At 38.2% G+C, this 17,772-nt stretch overlaps 2 protein-coding genes across 3 annotated transcripts; both read left to right on the top strand.

The window, feature by feature from the left end:
• The first annotated feature begins 1,165 nt into the window (after positions 1 to 1,165).
• LOC119501413 (relaxin-3-like) lies at positions 1,166 to 5,357 on the top strand. The gene is made up of 2 exons (XM_037791733.1): positions 1,166 to 3,004; positions 4,044 to 5,357. The coding sequence occupies exons 1-2, from the start codon at positions 2,686 to 2,688 to the stop codon at positions 4,325 to 4,327; spliced, it is 603 nt and encodes a 200-aa protein (XP_037647661.1). The 5' UTR covers positions 1,166 to 2,685; the 3' UTR covers positions 4,328 to 5,357.
• Positions 5,358 to 6,128: 771 nt separating this feature from the next.
• Positions 6,129 to 17,637, top strand: il12rb2l (interleukin 12 receptor, beta 2a, like). Of its 2 annotated transcripts, none has more exons than XM_037791731.1 (15): positions 6,129 to 6,281; positions 6,981 to 7,076; positions 9,285 to 9,432; positions 9,546 to 9,694; positions 10,012 to 10,157; positions 10,915 to 11,056; positions 12,109 to 12,185; positions 12,302 to 12,539; positions 13,956 to 14,150; positions 14,366 to 14,470; positions 15,083 to 15,229; positions 15,873 to 16,022; positions 16,187 to 16,256; positions 16,636 to 16,732; positions 16,889 to 17,637. In XM_037791731.1, the coding sequence occupies exons 2-15, from the start codon at positions 7,007 to 7,009 to the stop codon at positions 17,252 to 17,254; spliced, it is 2,100 nt and encodes a 699-aa protein (XP_037647659.1). In that variant the 5' UTR covers positions 6,129 to 6,281; positions 6,981 to 7,006; the 3' UTR covers positions 17,255 to 17,637. The 2 variants fall into 2 exon arrangements, with proteins under 2 accessions (XP_037647659.1, XP_037647660.1); XM_037791732.1 differs by lacking the exon at positions 6,129 to 6,281 and adding an exon at positions 7,873 to 7,999 and having other exon boundaries at positions 6,986 to 7,076.
• Positions 17,638 to 17,772: the final 135 nt, after the last annotated feature.

A 17,772-nucleotide genomic window follows, 5' to 3' on the forward strand; every position in this document is an offset into this window, starting at 1 on the left:
ATACATTTTTACAACTAAAGAGGATGCTATATATTTTAATCTTAGAGCTTATCAAAATTGTGCAGTTAGTGATTTGATAATTAATTCATTCATTCATTCATTCATTCATACATTCATTCTCACTGTGCAATATAATTTTCCACTTGTGCAATTTTGTTATTAGTCGGTTTATTGTCAATACTGTATATTCTGCTACTATACCTTGACAATAACCTGACAATAACCTGATAATAACCTGACAATAACCTGATAATAACCTGACAATAACCTGACAATAACCTGATAATAACCTGACAACAACCTGATAATAAACTGACAATAACCTGACAATAACCTGATAATAACCTGACAATAACCTGACATTAACCTGATAATAACCTGACAATAACCTGATAATAACCTGACAATAACCTGACAATAATCTGACAATAACCTGATAATAACCTGATAATAACCTGACAATAACCTGACAATAACCTGACGCTAACCTGACAATAACCTGACAATAACCTTAAAATAACCTGACAATAACCTGATAATAACCTGACAATAACCTGACATTAACCTGATAATAACCTGACAATAACCTGACAATAACCTGATAATAACCGAATTGTCTTAAAGGCACAGTAGCACCAATATGTCTACTACAAAGCCCTCCACGCCCATTTGTGGAGCATCACTATCATATAGACATACATTTTTTTACAACTATGGCGGATGCTATATATTTTAATCTTAGTGCTTATCAAAATTTGTCATTTGATAATGTCACAACCATTCAATAACATTACTATCAGGGTTTGGGTCATATTACTTTGAAATGTGGTCAGTTACTGAATACAAATTACATGGCATGTTTTTGTAATCCATTGAATTACAAAAAATGTAGTCCAGTCTGATTATAAAGCAGGTTTAAGTGCTATATAAATACTGGTAAACTATCAAAACGCTCAATATACGGAGAAATACACACAGCCTATATTCAGAAATTGTGCGTTTGAAAAAAGCCCATTCTGTTGAAATGCACTAAAACGGAGCGTTTCAGACAGAGGGTAAATACAGGTATATTCAGGCAGACAGTATGAGGAAAATAAAGTGGGTTTTTTAACATTACAGCATGTAAACATGTTCTAGTAGAAACACAAAATACAAGTATGAACCTGAAAATGGGCATGATATTGGACCTTTAAACATATCAAAGTTTTTTCTTTTCAGTGCAAGTAAAATACATTTTGCACATTCACTATTTGCAATTGGTCAAATCTAATTTCCCTAACAAAACAGCACTGACACAAACTACAAGTGTACTGTGTGTATTCTACAACATGTGGGATGCTGTTTTATTTTGTGTACATTTTTGTTGCTGCTGTTTTTTTTCCAAATCTTTTTTTATTGTTTATGGCAAAGGTCATACATAACTCAGTGTCTGTGACATGAAATAAAAACAGAAAAAGGACCGCCCCTTCAGATAGCCTGCTTGAATTTTTTTTACCCTAAGTCACTTTTTATAGGCTAGTTATGCAGTGGCCATACAACAGCACATATAAATAAATAATAATAATAATGATAATAATACAAATAATAATAAACAAAGCAATTTCAATAGGGCTCTAAACACAAAATTAATTTATAAATGATGTCATTACCCCTTAAATCAAGTTATACAGTATAGGACCATATAATATAAATGTATCTACCGTTTGCATTTCAGATACAACACATATTTATTTTTTTAAAAAAAGTATGGCCCATTGCATTTTCACATTGCTCCCATGACCTCCGCAGGTCGCCTCGATGACACTGTGTTAATGAATGCCGGGATGGACACCCTCCTAAAATGCCATTTTGTTTGCTTGTTATCGTCACATTAATTACAAATTCATCATCCCCATTGTAATATCCTAAACGAGCGACCTTTGACTATGTGGATACACAGATAAAAATGTGTTTTATTTTTGTCTGACTCATAATAAGGCTTCTATGTTATCTGCCTTTGAAAATGTCACTGGTCCTGTCTCCTTCCTCCCAGTTCACCTTTTGGCAAAGAGATGACTAGAAAGGTTCATTGCATGCGTTCAGACAATCACAGTTCACTGTATGTTTTTAATTTTTGAAAGGAATTTCCTTTCATTGAACATCTTCTTGTGAGACTTAAGTGTTGATTATCCTTATGCTATTCTTTGGTGTCAGCTGCCAACAACTGATAAATTGCCCGATTTTTTCTTGCTTTTATTTGACAGATTTATTCAGCTCATAGAATATATCACCTTACACAGCAATCTATGGTATCTGTAGGGGACACGAGACCATGATATCTAGTGATTTAGCAATTTATATTGCAGCAATATGTCAAAGGAAATTGATATATCTGCAAATACCTATGAGAAGCATATTGGTTAGTTGGAGACACGTCACATAGTCTCATATTTTTTGCTTTTGGTTGACATTATTAATGTCAATATGCTCTTCATATTCACATTGACCCATGGTTATGGAATCGTTAACATATTAAATGTAAGTGAGGTGACATTGAAAGTGACAAAAGTGCTTCTCATGCTGAAACACAATTAGATCATCTGACATATTCATTAATTATGCCACCTTTGGTCCGCTTTTTGTCTCCATAAAGGTCTCTGGCTGTATCTCTCATTCAAATCTGTTCTTCTTCCGTAGAAGGCCTGCATGCGCACAGTATGCAGGGCTCCAGACCCCCTTTATAAACCACGCCTGGGCCAGCTAGAAAGTCACAACTCTTGCAAACAGGGAGACAAAAAAGCTAAGTGCTGCTCAAAGCAAAGAACCTCCTGTCGTTTTAACCACTTCTGTTTTGCTGTGTTTACTATGTGGAAGGCTGCAGTGCTGGCTGTGTGTCTGCTGGTGGCTGGGGTTCAGCCCTTGGACGACCCAACATATGGGGTGAAGCTCTGTGGCCGTGAGTTCATCCGGGCAGTCATCTTCACCTGTGGAGGCTCACGATGGAAACGGTCGCTCAGGACTGCAGGTGAGAGGCTGAGGGTGCTATACTGGCCTTGTGATGTCTCTTATACTACAATCACTGTTAGGGTTTCATCTGGTGACCAAAACATATCCATTCATTGTATGATATCAGCTTTTATTTTTTTCAATTTCAGATGTTATGAGTTCTCTGGATCTCTGCAAATTCTTTGTATGTCCATGATGAAGTTTCTGTCTTTATTACCTTCTTCTGCTCATTTGTGATTGTGTGCAATGTGCAGAAAAGCATACGGCAATGATAAGTTCAATGCAGGGAGAATAAAACATGTTTTTTCATGTGCAGATAGACAGAAAATACTACTAATTGCATTTGTATTGAACAATCATGTTGTTTGGTATAATATTAATAATAATAATGATAGAAAAAAAATAATAGAAAATAATAATAATAGAAAATAATAATACAAAATATTGTTATATTTATATATAGGCTATTATATGTAGGCTACCTGAGTAGAAAGTACAAAAGTAGTTTGTTAAATTAATTAATTATATAATCATAATGATAATAATAGCAATAATAATAGTAACAATAATAACATCAACAATAATAATAATATTAATTAATAATAAAATATTTTTATATTTATATGTTTTTATAATAATAGAGAGATGACAGTGGAAAGAAAAACTACAAAAATAAATTTATAAATTAAATTAAATTAAATTAAATAACAACAATAGTAATAGAAGATAAATTAATACTTTCATAATGAGCAATGGTATAGCTGGCTTGGTCAGTGTTTACAGTATGGACAATCTATGCTGGAACCACTTAATAAAGAAACTTCCCAAATATTTATCTGAGCTTTTGATCCTCAAAAAACTTAATATACTGCATCCTATTGGTTTGCATTTTCCCCAGAAATGTTCAATACTTCTGACACTCACTCCCTGCCATCTTTATCAATTATTTTAAAGACAATACAGACACTGGACAGGGTCAGGGACAAACTATCATTTAATCCCTCAGTGTGACAGAAAAGTGTTCTCTGATTCTTCATTTGCCCGTCTCACTGCTGCAGATGTTTCAGAGGATCCATTCAGCTCCCGTCAGGAGGAGTCCTCGGAGGGCTTGAGTTACAATCCCGCGGTGGAGAGCATCCTCCAAAGGAACAGAGACCAAAGCTTCACAGAGAGAGAGAACCACGAGGGTGTGTTCAGCAGGTCGGCCCGCTCTTTCATCAGCGACGAAATCCTGGAAGCTCTACGCAAGGCTGACCGCAAGGGCAGGGACGTGGTGGTGGGCCTGTCCAACGCCTGCTGCAAGTGGGGCTGCAGCAAGAGCGAGATCAGCTCCCTTTGCTGAGAGTCGACCTTTGCCCTCTGAGTGAATACACCGGCAGACAACACAAACAGACACACTTCTTTTTTCCTCACACACTTCTCATGAATTTGAGGTCATTTTATATTCAGTGTCTTTCAGTTAAACCGTTATATGAACTGTTTTTATTTTTTTTTTTTTTTTTTTTAGTATCTATGAAGTGTATGGAAAGGGCTGCCATGTGTTCAAAATGTTTATATATATATATTTCTGTTTAAAAATGCCTTCTAGGCTTTGTAATGAACAGCCTTAATTATTCAATCTTGAATCAAGCTGTCTTGTCCTTCCCACTATATCACACACACTGTTATTAACTTAATTTTTCATTACCAGCTGAATTGTACGTCTGAAAATTCAAGGGAATATACTTTGTTAGGATCATTTGCATAAAAAGTCACTAATGTCTAATCTTGTTTGTAAATTAGAAGTAGATTTGTTGGTATTTTGCATTTGTTTTTGTTGCATTTGTTTCATGGCACACTGAGCGCTAAATGGGTTAAAGGTTCAGATCCATAATAAAAAATGTGTTAAAAGAACCATATCATTGCCTTTTTAAGTAATCTTTGTCTTTCCTCAATTTTCTAAGGCTGAAAATAATCTCACTTCGCCTGAAATACGCTGTGCTGGCACATTTTGCATGTGATGCATCTCCATACTTCCATAAAATCCGACTTTGAGAAAGTGACCTTTTCAGGTCCCACATTTAAAACTGAGTAAACGTACAGAAGTATTTGGCCTATCGGCAACATTAATTTAAAAAGTAAATAAGTATCTGCATGAAAATGACCTCTGTAGAAACCAATATAAGAGTATTAGTCTATATATTACATTATTAGATAATTAATATTGATGCATCAATATGTAAGCAGCCTTTTAGTGATGTAGTAGAGGAGACTACATTATACTGTTTACATTTTAGTCGAGGGGTTCAACAATTTAAACCTATAGGGCCTATCCAAAAGGCCACAAGGTAAATCTGAGGGGTCGTGGGATGATTAATGTGGTAGGAAAGAAAGAAAAAAAACTTCTGCTACGCAAATTTGCATACATTTATTTATTATTCACTTACCAAAACATCTCAATCGCCCCCTGGTGGCTGGCTGCAGTATAGGTCATAAACCCCACTGAAATGTGTTCATTTTTCTGATGTTTGGTTTTAATTAGTTATTTAATGTTATAAAAAGGGGGTGAGACGTCATGATTGACAACTGCTCAGAGTGAAGTAGTCACAGAGCTGGAGGCTTGAGAATTGACTAGCGAAGGAGGTTAAATAACGCTCAAAAATCATACTAAATTTTGGGGTGGCAAAACTGTCATGGCCATTTTCAAAGGGGTGCCTTGACCTCTGACCTCCAGATATGTGAATATAAATTGGTTCTATGGGTACCCACGAGTCTCCCCTTTACAGACATGCCCACTTTATGATCATCACATGCAGTTTGGGGCAAGTCATAGTCAAGTCAGCACACTGACACACTGACAGCTGTTGTTGCCTGTTGGGCTGCAGTTTGCCATGTTATGATTTGAGCATAACAAAAACTTGATAAGAAATTTATGCCTCTTTAAAAAACTTCTCCAGTCTCACTCTGTGGAGGGAGTTTCAGTTGAGGTGTGGTCCCTAAACAGTAGATTGTATCACTGCTCAGTCTTATCAGTAACTGCTCTGTCATGTGGTTAAAGAGTTTGTTTCTATGTGAAGTTACTTTGGTTATTATGTATTTGGACCTGCAGACAGGAAGTATTAAACTAGGCACGTGTGGTTCATGGTTTGACTGCATGTGTGACGTCACTGGCAATTCCAGAACAGAACGGGGGCGTGGCTACCCGGTAAAACTCGAACGGACTAACTTGAACTCTCCGCAACAAAGTATCTCTGTGAACCGGGTTATTACACCGCTGCAGAATGCACTGCACACATCCCAGCGTGTCTCCTAAAGAGGTAAATAAGATACAAATACATATAGTATATATGGAAAAACAGCTTGAGACAGAACAATATTCACATGACTTTTACACAGTATTTGAACTGTTGCTGCTGTGCTTTCATGTAACTTTCCAACTATAATGCTACATCTGTATTAGTTAATTTGTGTGCATATGACAGACAGACTGGATGTGAAACTGCTGAATGTACAGTATGTTTTGATACACGTGTTGGTGATTCGTAGCTCGCTGTAATACTGTCACAGACAAAGAGCTTGGAGTTAAAGGATGTGTCTGCTACAGGCTGTACAGCTTCCGTGGCTGGTACATTTCCTGTGTTTATATATACAGTATATGTGTGTGTATATGTGTGTTTATATATACAGTATATATGTGTGTATATGTGTGTTTATATATACAGTATATGTGTGTGTATATGTGTGTTTATATATACAGTATATGTGTGTGTATATGTGTGTTTATACATACAGTATATGTGTGTATATGTGTGTTTATATATACAAAGTGTACGTGTGTTTATATATACAGTATATATGTGTGTTTATATAAACAGTATATGTGTGTGTATATGTGTGTTTATATATACACAGTATATGTGTGTGTGTATATGTGTGTTTATATATACAGTATATGTGTGTGTATATGTCTGTTTATATATAAAGTATATGTGTGTGTATATGTGTGTTTTCCACAGGCATTAGAGGCCTGGGTCCAAATGTAATGGCCACACTCAGAACAAGGTGGCTTCTGTCCATCTTGCTGGTCAACGTGCCACATTGTTTTGCTCCAGGTAGGATTATCCACAGTTTATACACGTTATTAATATACTGTATGAGTTTAATTCTTCCTCCTTTGGTGCTTGTACTTTTTTCCAATTTTATGCTACTTTATACTTTTACTCCATTCAGAGGGAAATACGGCCCTTTTTTACTCATCTATATTTATTTAACAGCTATATTATAATATGCTGTGCAAGATTTGACATACAAAATATGTGATCAGCTTATAATAAATGATGTGTTGTTAAAGATAAACAGCCGATTAGACAGGCTATTATTAGTCACTATAAGTCCATAGATGTGGGTTAATAGGGGCCCTACTACACCCACTAGTAGGTTTTATCATCTATTCACATGGTAGATCACTGAAAGAAGGTATAAAAGGACACGACAGCGACCATAGTAACTATGACACGAGCAGAAGCAGAAGTCAGGCGCTGTAGTATAGATGATGTGAAACTCCATAAGGGCTGAAGGTAGGGGACGATGGATGGTACACAAAACACAGGGTTTTCACCGAGGAGACATGTGTAGTTGTCTTTGTGTTCGTAATTATTTTAACCCATAACACAATGTTTTTCCCTAAACTTAACTGTTTTTTTTTTTGCCTACACCTAAAGAAGTTGTAGTTTTTTTTCCTAAACCAAAAGAAGTTGTAGTTTTTTTGTTGTTTTTGTTTGTTTTCAGAATAATAAAGATTGAGCTGGGTGTTTTATGTGCAGCACATCAAGCTTAACATGTTTATGATAATGGGCTCTTTGTGCTAAAATATGCAGATCACATGCTTATAGCTTTTCTCATTTGTAGACTGACCCTCACCCTCACCCTACTATATATAATGTTGCATTACTGTCTGTACTGAAAAGGAAGTGGTGACAGTGGGACGGGTGTATGTGGACCCAGACGGATATAAAGCGCTCATTTCCTGTTAACGGTACTGGCAGGGCGCGTCCTTGCAACATGCTGTGTGTGTGTGTGTGTGCAGGCATTGAATTGATCTCCGCTAAAAGTGTAAAGGCTTTCGAGAAATGGGTAAAGGTGACAGTCGTGTGATGAATAGATAAAAGGGTGTTTTTGTGTGTGTTGGGGGTATGAGCGGAAGCACGTATGAGAGAGTAGCACTCTGTATTTTTCTTGTGGTGAAGATAAGTCTTCTATCTATTATGTCTTCTATCTCAGATATTCACTTCCTCTTTCTTTGCTATTATAACAGTTAAGTCTATCTGATTAATACACTATGGAATATTAACAAGAATTTACATTCAATTTGTAATACTCCTCAAACTGACTGGATGTTTTGACTAAAATGAGTTTGGGGAGATTTTAAAGAGTTCTAGCAGCAGATCGGAGTGTTTATTTGATTTCTTCTTCTACTACTTGTGTGTATTCATTTTTATTTTTAGCTTTATATTTCTTTTATATTTTTTCTTTATGACTCACAATCTCCTGGAAGTTTGTCACAATGGGTTAGTACCTTTGTGTTTTGTGACTCATAGTGGTAGCATTTTAGTCTGTGTACCTGCCCCTAACTTCACCTCTCCCCCCCTTGCTTGGATCTGCATGTTTTGTTTCGGACAGAACAATAGACATTTAAATAGCTCTACGTACTACGTGTCAAGTGGTGTTTGTTTTTTTTAAACATCTAAACCCACACTAAAACCATCCCAGCCTAATTCAAAAGCCCTGCAAGTAAATCCTAACTTCAGGAAAATTATAAAGTTCAGCTTTAGTTGAAACTGACTGAACGAGATAATGTAATAGAGAATCAGTTTTTGGTTTTACTCCTTACCAGGGTCTAAAATTATTTTTTTCCGCCAAATGCATAACATCTGTATACATTTTTTTTCTTTACTTTTTTATGCAATCAGAATAGTAGGATCTGCATTTGCATTTCACTTTGCAAAGTATTAACTGAGTTAATATTTGCTCGTAAACTATTAATTAGAAATCAATACAGGGTTTTTGAGAATCGATACAGTGTCACAAAACGTAATAATTAAATACTCAATATTTTCAATATTTTCTTCCACCCCTAATAAACACTGAGTAACAGACAGTAGAAATGTGGATCATGTAACTTCAATCCCCCCCAAAAATATTTCTTGATATAAGAATGGTGGCAGGTGACCTGAAAGTTTTACCTGCCACAGCCAACATTTACCCTGTATGAGGCAGGTGCTAATTTCATTCCCTGCCTCTTACCCTCTTTGTTTCTCCAGGTCCTCCTGATGCTCTCTCTCCTCCTGAGTGCTGTATCCCATGTGGTGGGGAAAACAACTGTGCAGATATCCACTGTAGTTGGGATACGAGGCCGGACACTCATATCCCGACGTACTACAGCCTGCACTGGGAGCCAGCAAATAACGAGTAAATACAACCAGAAATAGTCTTTGTCATCGTCTTGATGACTTCTTGGTGACAATAATCTGATAACTTTGGGAGAAGTCTTCTGAATTTGTTTCATTCGTCTTGTCTTCCAGGGAGGGGCATGTGATCAATGGGACCAGTTTGAGTGGGATTATCCTTCGTAAACACTTCCCCCGCGGGGAACTTCATGTTTGGGTCCAGGCTAAGAACCAGTATGGTTCTAACAAATCTGAGGAGGCTGTGTTTGATACAGCAAATATCAGTAAGTCAGTCCTGCACATTCTCGTTCATAGATACAGACACCAACGACCACAACGGTGATACTTGTTGCCTTTCTGACAACCAGAATCACAATAAATTTCCTGTTTAAAGGGACTGTATGTACGTTTTTACACGTATAATCGTTTTTTTTATTGCCAATGTGTGAACAGGTTGTAACCTAACCTATAAAATGAGACCTTCCACGACTTTCTGGGTCTCCTCTATCAGCCTCCAGACTGCTTTTAATGTGAAGAATGCGGGCCGGTTTAAGTGATATTTCATATTAGATTGTTTTTGTGTGTCCGTCTCTGTTTCTAGACAAGATGCCCCCTCCTAACGTCCCATTGCCGAGCTATGAGGAGTCATTAGGGGTTTCCTGGGAGTCCAGCTGTGATGAGCATCATGTCTCTGTGGGCGTTTGTGACGTCAGATATCGGATTAAGGACGACCACATCTGGCTTGAGGTGTTTTGGTCTTCCACTATACAGTGCTGCAGGGATGACCTATTTTTGTAGGCCAACCAGGAAGTTAGCATCGCTCTGGTTCCCTCGACAAAAAGCCAATGGGTTTGTTCCATTGGGTTTTGGATTATTGCAGAAAATAAACTCTGTGGCAAACAAACATTTATACTTACACGTTTTTTTCCGTAATCTTCACAAATGGACACCACTTTTATGACTTTTGAAGTGTAAATGCAGTCACAAGAAGTAGAAAGCTAACGTTAGGCTAAAAACGAACTACACCACGGTCACATGACTTCACGTTGCCACCAGTAAACTAACGGTGTTTGGCGTGGTGACGTTTAGTAGTCTAATTTCCTGTTAGCAACCGTCTTTTTTTAAGACACATAAAGGCTTCAAACTTCACCAGTGTGGTAATTATTGATGTATTTTATGTCGTAGAACAAAACGTTAAAATCTCTTCAGCTTGTGTTAACCACAGACCTTATTCCAGGCATCTAACTAAAAACCCATTGACTTCCAGACGAGGGAACCGGAAGTGCTAAAATGCTTACTCATTTCCGGGTTAAAGCACTCTATTTTCCTTTTCTTTCTCTCAACATGGTCCAAACTGTGTAATTTAGTAAATTGACATGGAGGAGACTGTGCCGTCCTCAAAGATAACCTTGCAAATCTTGCAAGAAAAACTGTATATTGTTGATTGACTAAAGCTTTGTCAACTGAATGCATGCTCAAGCTCATTTTTTCCCTTTCTACACAGGAAGAGGATAAAGTCAGCCTCAGCTATACCGTCGACGATCCCCAGCCCGCCACGGACTATGAATTTCAAGTTCGTTGTTCCTGTGACCCAGGTGTGAAGAGTGACTGGAGTGACATCGCCGAAATACGAAGCACAGAGAAGGGTGGGTCCTCATTTGCAATTTAGCATCAGCAAAGAACTTGGAGAAGGTTGACAGATTTTTATAGTTTCTTCTGTTTGTTTTGTGCTGTTTTTATTTAAAGGGACTGTTTGTAAGAATCAGACATTGGTTGTAACAGCGACACCTGTGGCTGTTAAGTCAACGAAAGTCAGCGTCCTGTTGCTTGCGCTCACCCGTCTGCACGCGCTACCTGAATGTGAGCGAGCATCCGTCAAAACAGTGAGGCGACACACGTCAGCTAAAACCACAATATCACTCTATATTTCAGCTGCTTGGCAGTAATGTTAGCTGACCAGACGAAGGTCTCTAGTGTTGGCTTTTCCTGCCTCAGCCTCCCGACCGCGGCCGGAGGGAACAGGGGAGACACCGGCACCCGGTCAGAGACAACAACGTTTCTCGCTCCAGGGGCCCGTCCCTTTACAAGACACAGAAAACCTCTGTTGGTCTGGAGGAGCTGCAGCAGTTATTTCTGCACAAACGTCCACTGTGTGTTTTCACTTCATGAAAGTTAATTGTAACATTTTGGTCGCCCGAAAATGTCTCATTCAGCGTTCAGTTGTACTTAGCTCCACCCTCTCATGTCACTTCTGGTTGCAAAAAAACATATGGCGACGGACAAAATGCCAAACTCGAGGCTTCGAAACGGCAGTCCACAAACCAATAAGTGACGTCACGGTGACTACTTCCACTTCTTATCTACAGTCTAAGCTCCGAGGTAACCAGTGGAAAGAAGTTAACATTCCTGGCCATAAACACCCTGTAAAATAGGGAATTGTCATTTTTACACTTTTACAAATGATAATTGGCGAGCTTTGGTGCTGATAGGTGGATTTTGTTTCCTTTAGACAGAGCCAGGCTAGCTTGAAGAAAAAGGACTAATCTAATTTACCCCAACAGTATTGTCTAAACAAAATAACAATTTCTCTGCTAAAACTATGAACCACTGAGTTCAATAATCCTGCACTGTGTTCTGATTTTACCATCATCTCTCTGGTTTTCTCTCCTTCTTGCTAATCTGTTCCTCCCTTGTTCAGCCCCTGTTGGAGAGCTGGATGTATGGAGGGACTGTGGGATATCCCAGGCAAGCTCTGACTGTGTTCTGACCTGGAAGGTACTTAAACAAATTACCCACAATCGTTATTCACATGACTGAAATAATGAACCACTCAGTCTCACTTTATGCAGACTCACCCCTCGCTAACCTCTCCTTCTTTTCATCCCATCCAGAAGCTTCCTATATCTCAGGCTCACGGTGTCATTCTGGGATATGAAGTCAGACTGACTTACAATAACGACACTGTGAAGGTGGTGAACGTGTCCACGGCTGAGTCAAATTGCTGGCTGGTGTTGGAGGAGACGCAATGCCACTTCACTTCCTCTCTAAAGGATGCATCATCAGTCAGTGTGTCTGCCTACAACGCTCTTGGTGCCACAGTGCCTTCTTATCTGGCTATGCCAGTACCAGGTATCAGTTGCCCCGACTTGTCACTGAGTAAAAAGTAGAAGTAGGAAGTGTTGAAAGCTTTGCATCAGGGGCCGTATTCACAAAACATCCTAAGTTGAGTCAATCAGAAAGCCTTTTAGAGCTAAAAGTAAGAAGTTAGAGGTAATCCAGAGGACTCCTAAGTCACTAAGACCTGCTCTCAATCAGGAAATGACAGATTGCAAATTTTTCACCACTTCCTTTGTCCTCTATGTGACGCTAGAGAACATGCGCTAAACATGCATTATGTTGCTCATTATCAAGAGTAGACCACACAATGTAAATTTAATGTGAATCAGATGATGTTTGTCACATAACGCTGACTTCCTGTTGCCAGTAGGTGGCGCTATGACTATGAGTCAATATTGCCATGTAGATTTCCTCAGGCTTGGACTGCTATGAAGTAGGTCAAGTTTTGGGCAGATTGGACCAAGTACAGTCTAGTTACAACAGTTTGTCGTTCAATGGCGAATCATGTAAATTCTCCGACATGCCACGTCAACGCCGTTTCGTAAAAACTCAAGATTTGAACAACTTTTCATCACAAAGGTCTTAAGATTTTACTGACCAAATTTGAAGTCAATCCGGTTAAATTTTGAGGAGGAGTTTGTTAAAGTACAGAGCCTAGAAATGGCCAAAAATACACAAAAAATCTCACAAAAAAATAAAAAATGGCCGACTTCCTGTTGGGTTTATAGCATGGCCCCAAGTGACTTTTTTTTAAGTCTAAATGTGATACATGTGTCTACCAAATTTCGTTAATCTATGTGAAACGTACCGCAAGGGCTGCTTCGTTGAAATTTTGTAGGGGGCGCTATCGAGCCAAGCACAAGAACAATATCACATTTAACACATTTTAGCAAGTTTAATTTGTTTTTGAGCAACATAATGAATTTTTAAAAGCAAATTGTGATGGCAGGTGAATTAATAAGAATCAAATCAGCTCGCCAAATTTAAATATCTCAGCTGAGAATCATATGCGCTCTTCAGATCCACATTTGTTTGACTGATCATTAAATAATCACCAAATGGACTAAATAAATAAAGCTGATTTATAGGGCCATTACCTGCATAATACGCAATTTGTTCATTCAAATAACAAGTCAATGTCGTTTGCTTTGTTTGATTTGTGGAATTTGTGACACAATATATAAAATATCTAAAACATTTGTCAATGAAATCTAGTCTTAGGTGTTCTCTCAATCCCTCAGAAAAAGTTTTACTTACATTTCGGTGGAGTCCTAATCGTAAGATGAGATCCTTTGTGAATACAGCCCCGGACCGTGTGCCGTGATGTTTAACATGCTCTACTTATTTGTATCATCTAATTTCTTCATTTCTATTTTCCCCTGTTGTTGCGGCTCATCAGAACTAACAAAGCTTTCGTCTCTTGCTAAGGTGAAGAGAAAAACGGGGAAGCTATTCGCCTCAAGATGAGTGAAGAGAACCTGACTGTGTCCTGGGATCTGCCATCTCAGCCCTCTGACAACCTGAAGGAATATGTGGTGCAATACAAACAGGCAGGAAGTCCTCCAGGCCGAGGATTTCATTGGATCAAAGTGAACAAAAGCCAGACAGCAGTATTCTTTAAAGGTCTGTTTGACACGTTCATAGCAATAGTTTACTCATCCTACAGCGCTGCCTAAATATTTAGAACATCTGACTGAGTAGCCCCTGAAAGTGATAAAGAAGATTGATTTAAAGAAACCATCACTCAGTGATAATCACTTATTACATTTTCAGTTTGAGAATCCCAAGGACTCATTGGAAATGTGCTGTTTAACTGTGATGTGTGTCTCCACCTGCAGGTCAATATGAATGGTACAAACCCTACCAAGTGTCACTGTTCACTGTATCACACAGCAGTAAAGTCCATCACCTCTCATCAGTTATTGGATATTCACTTCAAGGAAGTAAGTATTTATGCATTGTTTTTGAGCTATCTTTTAAAAAAAGATATATTTTTCAAATGTTATGTCTTTTAAAGGACCCATATTATAAATTTGTATTTATATAATTTTTATTATAAAGCAGTCTTAAGTCCAATATAAATACTGTGAAAGTATCGAAACGCTCAATCAACACAGCCCGTTTTCAGAAACTCTGCATTTGAAACAAGCTTCCAGGATTTCTGTCCATTTGTGATGTCATAAATATACAATATTTAGAAACTTGACACAATTTTAAACGTAAACATTCTAAACAGTTTATTCCTGGTTGCAGTGTATGTGAATGTCAGGAAGTAAACATGGAACCAAGCTGTTGCCTAGCAACGCAATTCTGTTGCAATTTCGTTGCAATTCCGTCGAAATGCGCTAAAACGGAGCGTTTAAGACAGAGGGTGAATACAGGCATATTCAGGCATACAATATGAGGAAAATAAAGTTTTTTTTAACATTACAGCATGTAAACATGTTCTAGTAGCAACACAAAATACAAGTATGATCCTGCAAATGAGCATGATATGGGACCTTTAAATCAAATAAACTTGTAATCATCATGCACCTTTCTCTGTCACTTTCCAGCCCCCTCCAGAGTGCCATCATTTCAGGTGTTTTCCATTGCTGCCACTGGTGGGACCATGTCCTGGGAGTCTGTTCCCCTCTGCGAGCAGAACGGGGTGATCTTGTACTACCAGATAATAGTAGACGATGGAGTAGACGGACAAAACGGTACGCAGCGACACTGTTGTAACACGCTAACATGACGCTAAAACAGTATGTGAGACTTTTTTAGTGTGCCCGAAACCTTAGTATGAAACCAGTAGTATACAAATTGCATACTATTTCTGGAGAAATATTGGTGCCTTCAAAGTTTACCGTGTTCACGAGAAGAGTCCGTATGAACGCCCCCCCCTCTTCTGATATTCACGACCTCGTAAGAGGAAAGTTTCTGAAAGCTCAGAGTTCACAAGTTGTGACGTGTTTGTTGACGTTGTCAGAAATGGTGGAGGCCATGGAAGTTAATTTTTTGGTGCATAATAAGTTAATATATTGTAATTTATATTTATATATTTATATTTATATTTATATTATATTCTTCATTATTTTATAATATGTCTGAGGAAAATGTTGATATTCCCAATGACCTAATCTTTTTCCTCTGTCATTATGCCTTTGCAATTCCTGCATTATGTAACCCGCTTGCTAAATTGTTAGCCTCTGTGTCTTCTAGACGCCGACAGTTTACTGCTCAGTGTGTCCGAAAAGGTGCATGCAAACTAAAGTAATAGTTTACTTAGTTTGGTTTATCGCTGTCAGCTCCTGTATTCTCTGGTTACTTAACCTCACTCCACACTATTTGTCTCTCCTATAGTGTACAACGTGTCTTACAAAAGTAAGACGTTTAAGCTGCAGCATCTCAATCCAGAACAGGACTATGAGGTGCGGATAAGAGCTGTGACTGTAGCCGGACCCGGAGCAAATGAAACAGTAAAGTTCAAAACGAAACAAAGCGAGGATATTGGTATTACATCTTATCTTAATTATTCTCTTCTTGAATGTGATGAACTGTGAAACAAAGATTTTTTAAGTTTTTAAGTGGTGTAATTTGATATTTCTTACAACATAGTAGGTGCATTAATCATATTACTGGCTTAATTAGTTAATCTCTCTCTCTTTTTTTTTCAGCGTACTTAATTCCAGTCGTGCTTGGAATCAGTTTTGTGGTTGTGATATGTGCTGTAGTTGCTTTAGTCTGGTGAGAAAATCTTCTTAAACAACTTATCTTTAACTTATGTTATGTTTCTGAAGCTCTATCCTCCTATCTCTGAGTGATGTATAACTGTGGTACATCACATTTGTTTTCCTTTTGTTGATTAATACTTTGACTATCGGTGTTATCCATTCCCAACTAATCTTTGATAACACTTTAACAAGCAAAATAATATTATTTTTCAGTGCGGTGGTGCACATTGTAAGGATAAAAAAGGATTCAAATTCCCTCCAATCTTGTTGTCTGAACATTGAATAATAATACATTAATGTACAGTTTTAATTGATCTTCAATATTGTGGAAACGTTATGTGATTATGAGGAGTGTCTTATGTTTGGTTTTTACTCTCATTGTGTCCTGCCAGTGTTTGTCGAGGAGAAAACAAACTGGGGCATCAGTGTTTCTATTTCAAAGTGCCAGATGCCCGCAACAGCTACATTATCAGACACATGAAGCACCAGGTGAGAGACTGACTGAAATGATAGGACTTCTGTGAGCCTTTTTAGTCTAATAAACAGGGTTTAAACTGATTCCTAAATAATGCCTTTATTTTGCTATTCCACCGGTAACTGCTTATAACAAAAATAATCTTGGGTTTGCGTGTGATCTCCCTGTAGATTAATGAGCCCTTGCCTTGGATCTGCATTGCCGTCTATGAGCCAGACCCGACGCTCTCTCTGTTGGAGGTTGTGGAGATCCAGCCCTGGGCTTTTGAGTCTTCCCCGGAGAACTCCTCCGACCCTGACGGGTTAACTAGGCCAGTGGTCCGAGGTGGCCAAGATGATCAGAGGGAGGAAACGGTCACAGAGGAGTGTCATAGGACTGACCGCAGATATGGAAGAGAGGAGTACAGCAAAATGATTGACTCCGATGAGGAGAGGGACAGGGAGGAAGATTGTTGGAGCTCATCAGAGGAAGGACAGTCAACGTCGGGCTACGAAAAGCACTTCATGCCCACTGCTTTGGAAGTACTGGAAGTTTGATGTTTTCTCTACGTTGGCTGCTCACTGACATTCATCTCAGGGTTGTGTTGTAATTCACTGAGGAAATGTGATATTAGACGAAGAGCCTCTGGACAGGCTCTAATGCCTCTCTCTGCAGGAGCCAGGAGGGCGACTCAGGCCATTGGCTTCATTAGATTAGTGTTTGTTTCACCACATTGTGCTCACTTTGCTTTTTTTAAATTTCTTTTCCTATTTCAGTTACAACTCATTGGTGATTACCTATGCTGGATTTTGTTATGAACATTTAAACATCCATTAATTTTTTTGTTTACATTGTTACACCTTAAACTTTATATTTTGATGAATGTACATTAGACATACATGCAACTGTCATATATAAATAAACATTTTTTTATAAGCTTCTGGTTGCAGAGTTTCTAACTTTTCTAACAATTCAGCTCATTTCAGTGACAACACAGCCATGCTGGTGGAGTATGATGCAGTCATTCCACATTCACATTTAATTGAAATGTGGTTAGCAAAAAACGCGAAGCGGC

The sequence above is a fragment of the Sebastes umbrosus genome, chromosome 14, assembly GCF_015220745.1.
Source record: "Sebastes umbrosus isolate fSebUmb1 chromosome 14, fSebUmb1.pri, whole genome shotgun sequence".
Lineage (NCBI taxonomy): Eukaryota > Metazoa > Chordata > Actinopteri > Perciformes > Sebastidae > Sebastes > Sebastes umbrosus.

What these genes read in the sequence shown, in the direction of transcription:
- LOC119501413 (XM_037791733.1), top strand. Translation starts at nt 2,686, where the DNA reads ATGCGCACAGTATGCAGGGCTCCAGACCCCCTTTATAAACCACGCCTG. An exon ending in ACGGTCGCTCAGGACTGCAG is followed by an intron (nt 3,005 to 4,043) that starts GTGAGAGGCTGA and finishes TCACTGCTGCAG; the next exon opens with ATGTTTCAGAGGATCCATTC.
- il12rb2l (XM_037791731.1), top strand. Translation starts at nt 7,007, where the DNA reads ATGGCCACACTCAGAACAAGGTGGCTTCTGTCCATCTTGCTGGTCAAC. An exon ending in GCCACATTGTTTTGCTCCAG is followed by an intron (nt 7,077 to 9,284) that starts GTAGGATTATCC and finishes TTGTTTCTCCAG; the next exon opens with GTCCTCCTGATGCTCTCTCT. An exon ending in ACGACCACATCTGGCTTGAG is followed by an intron (nt 10,158 to 10,914) that starts GTGTTTTGGTCT and finishes CTTTCTACACAG; the next exon opens with GAAGAGGATAAAGTCAGCCT.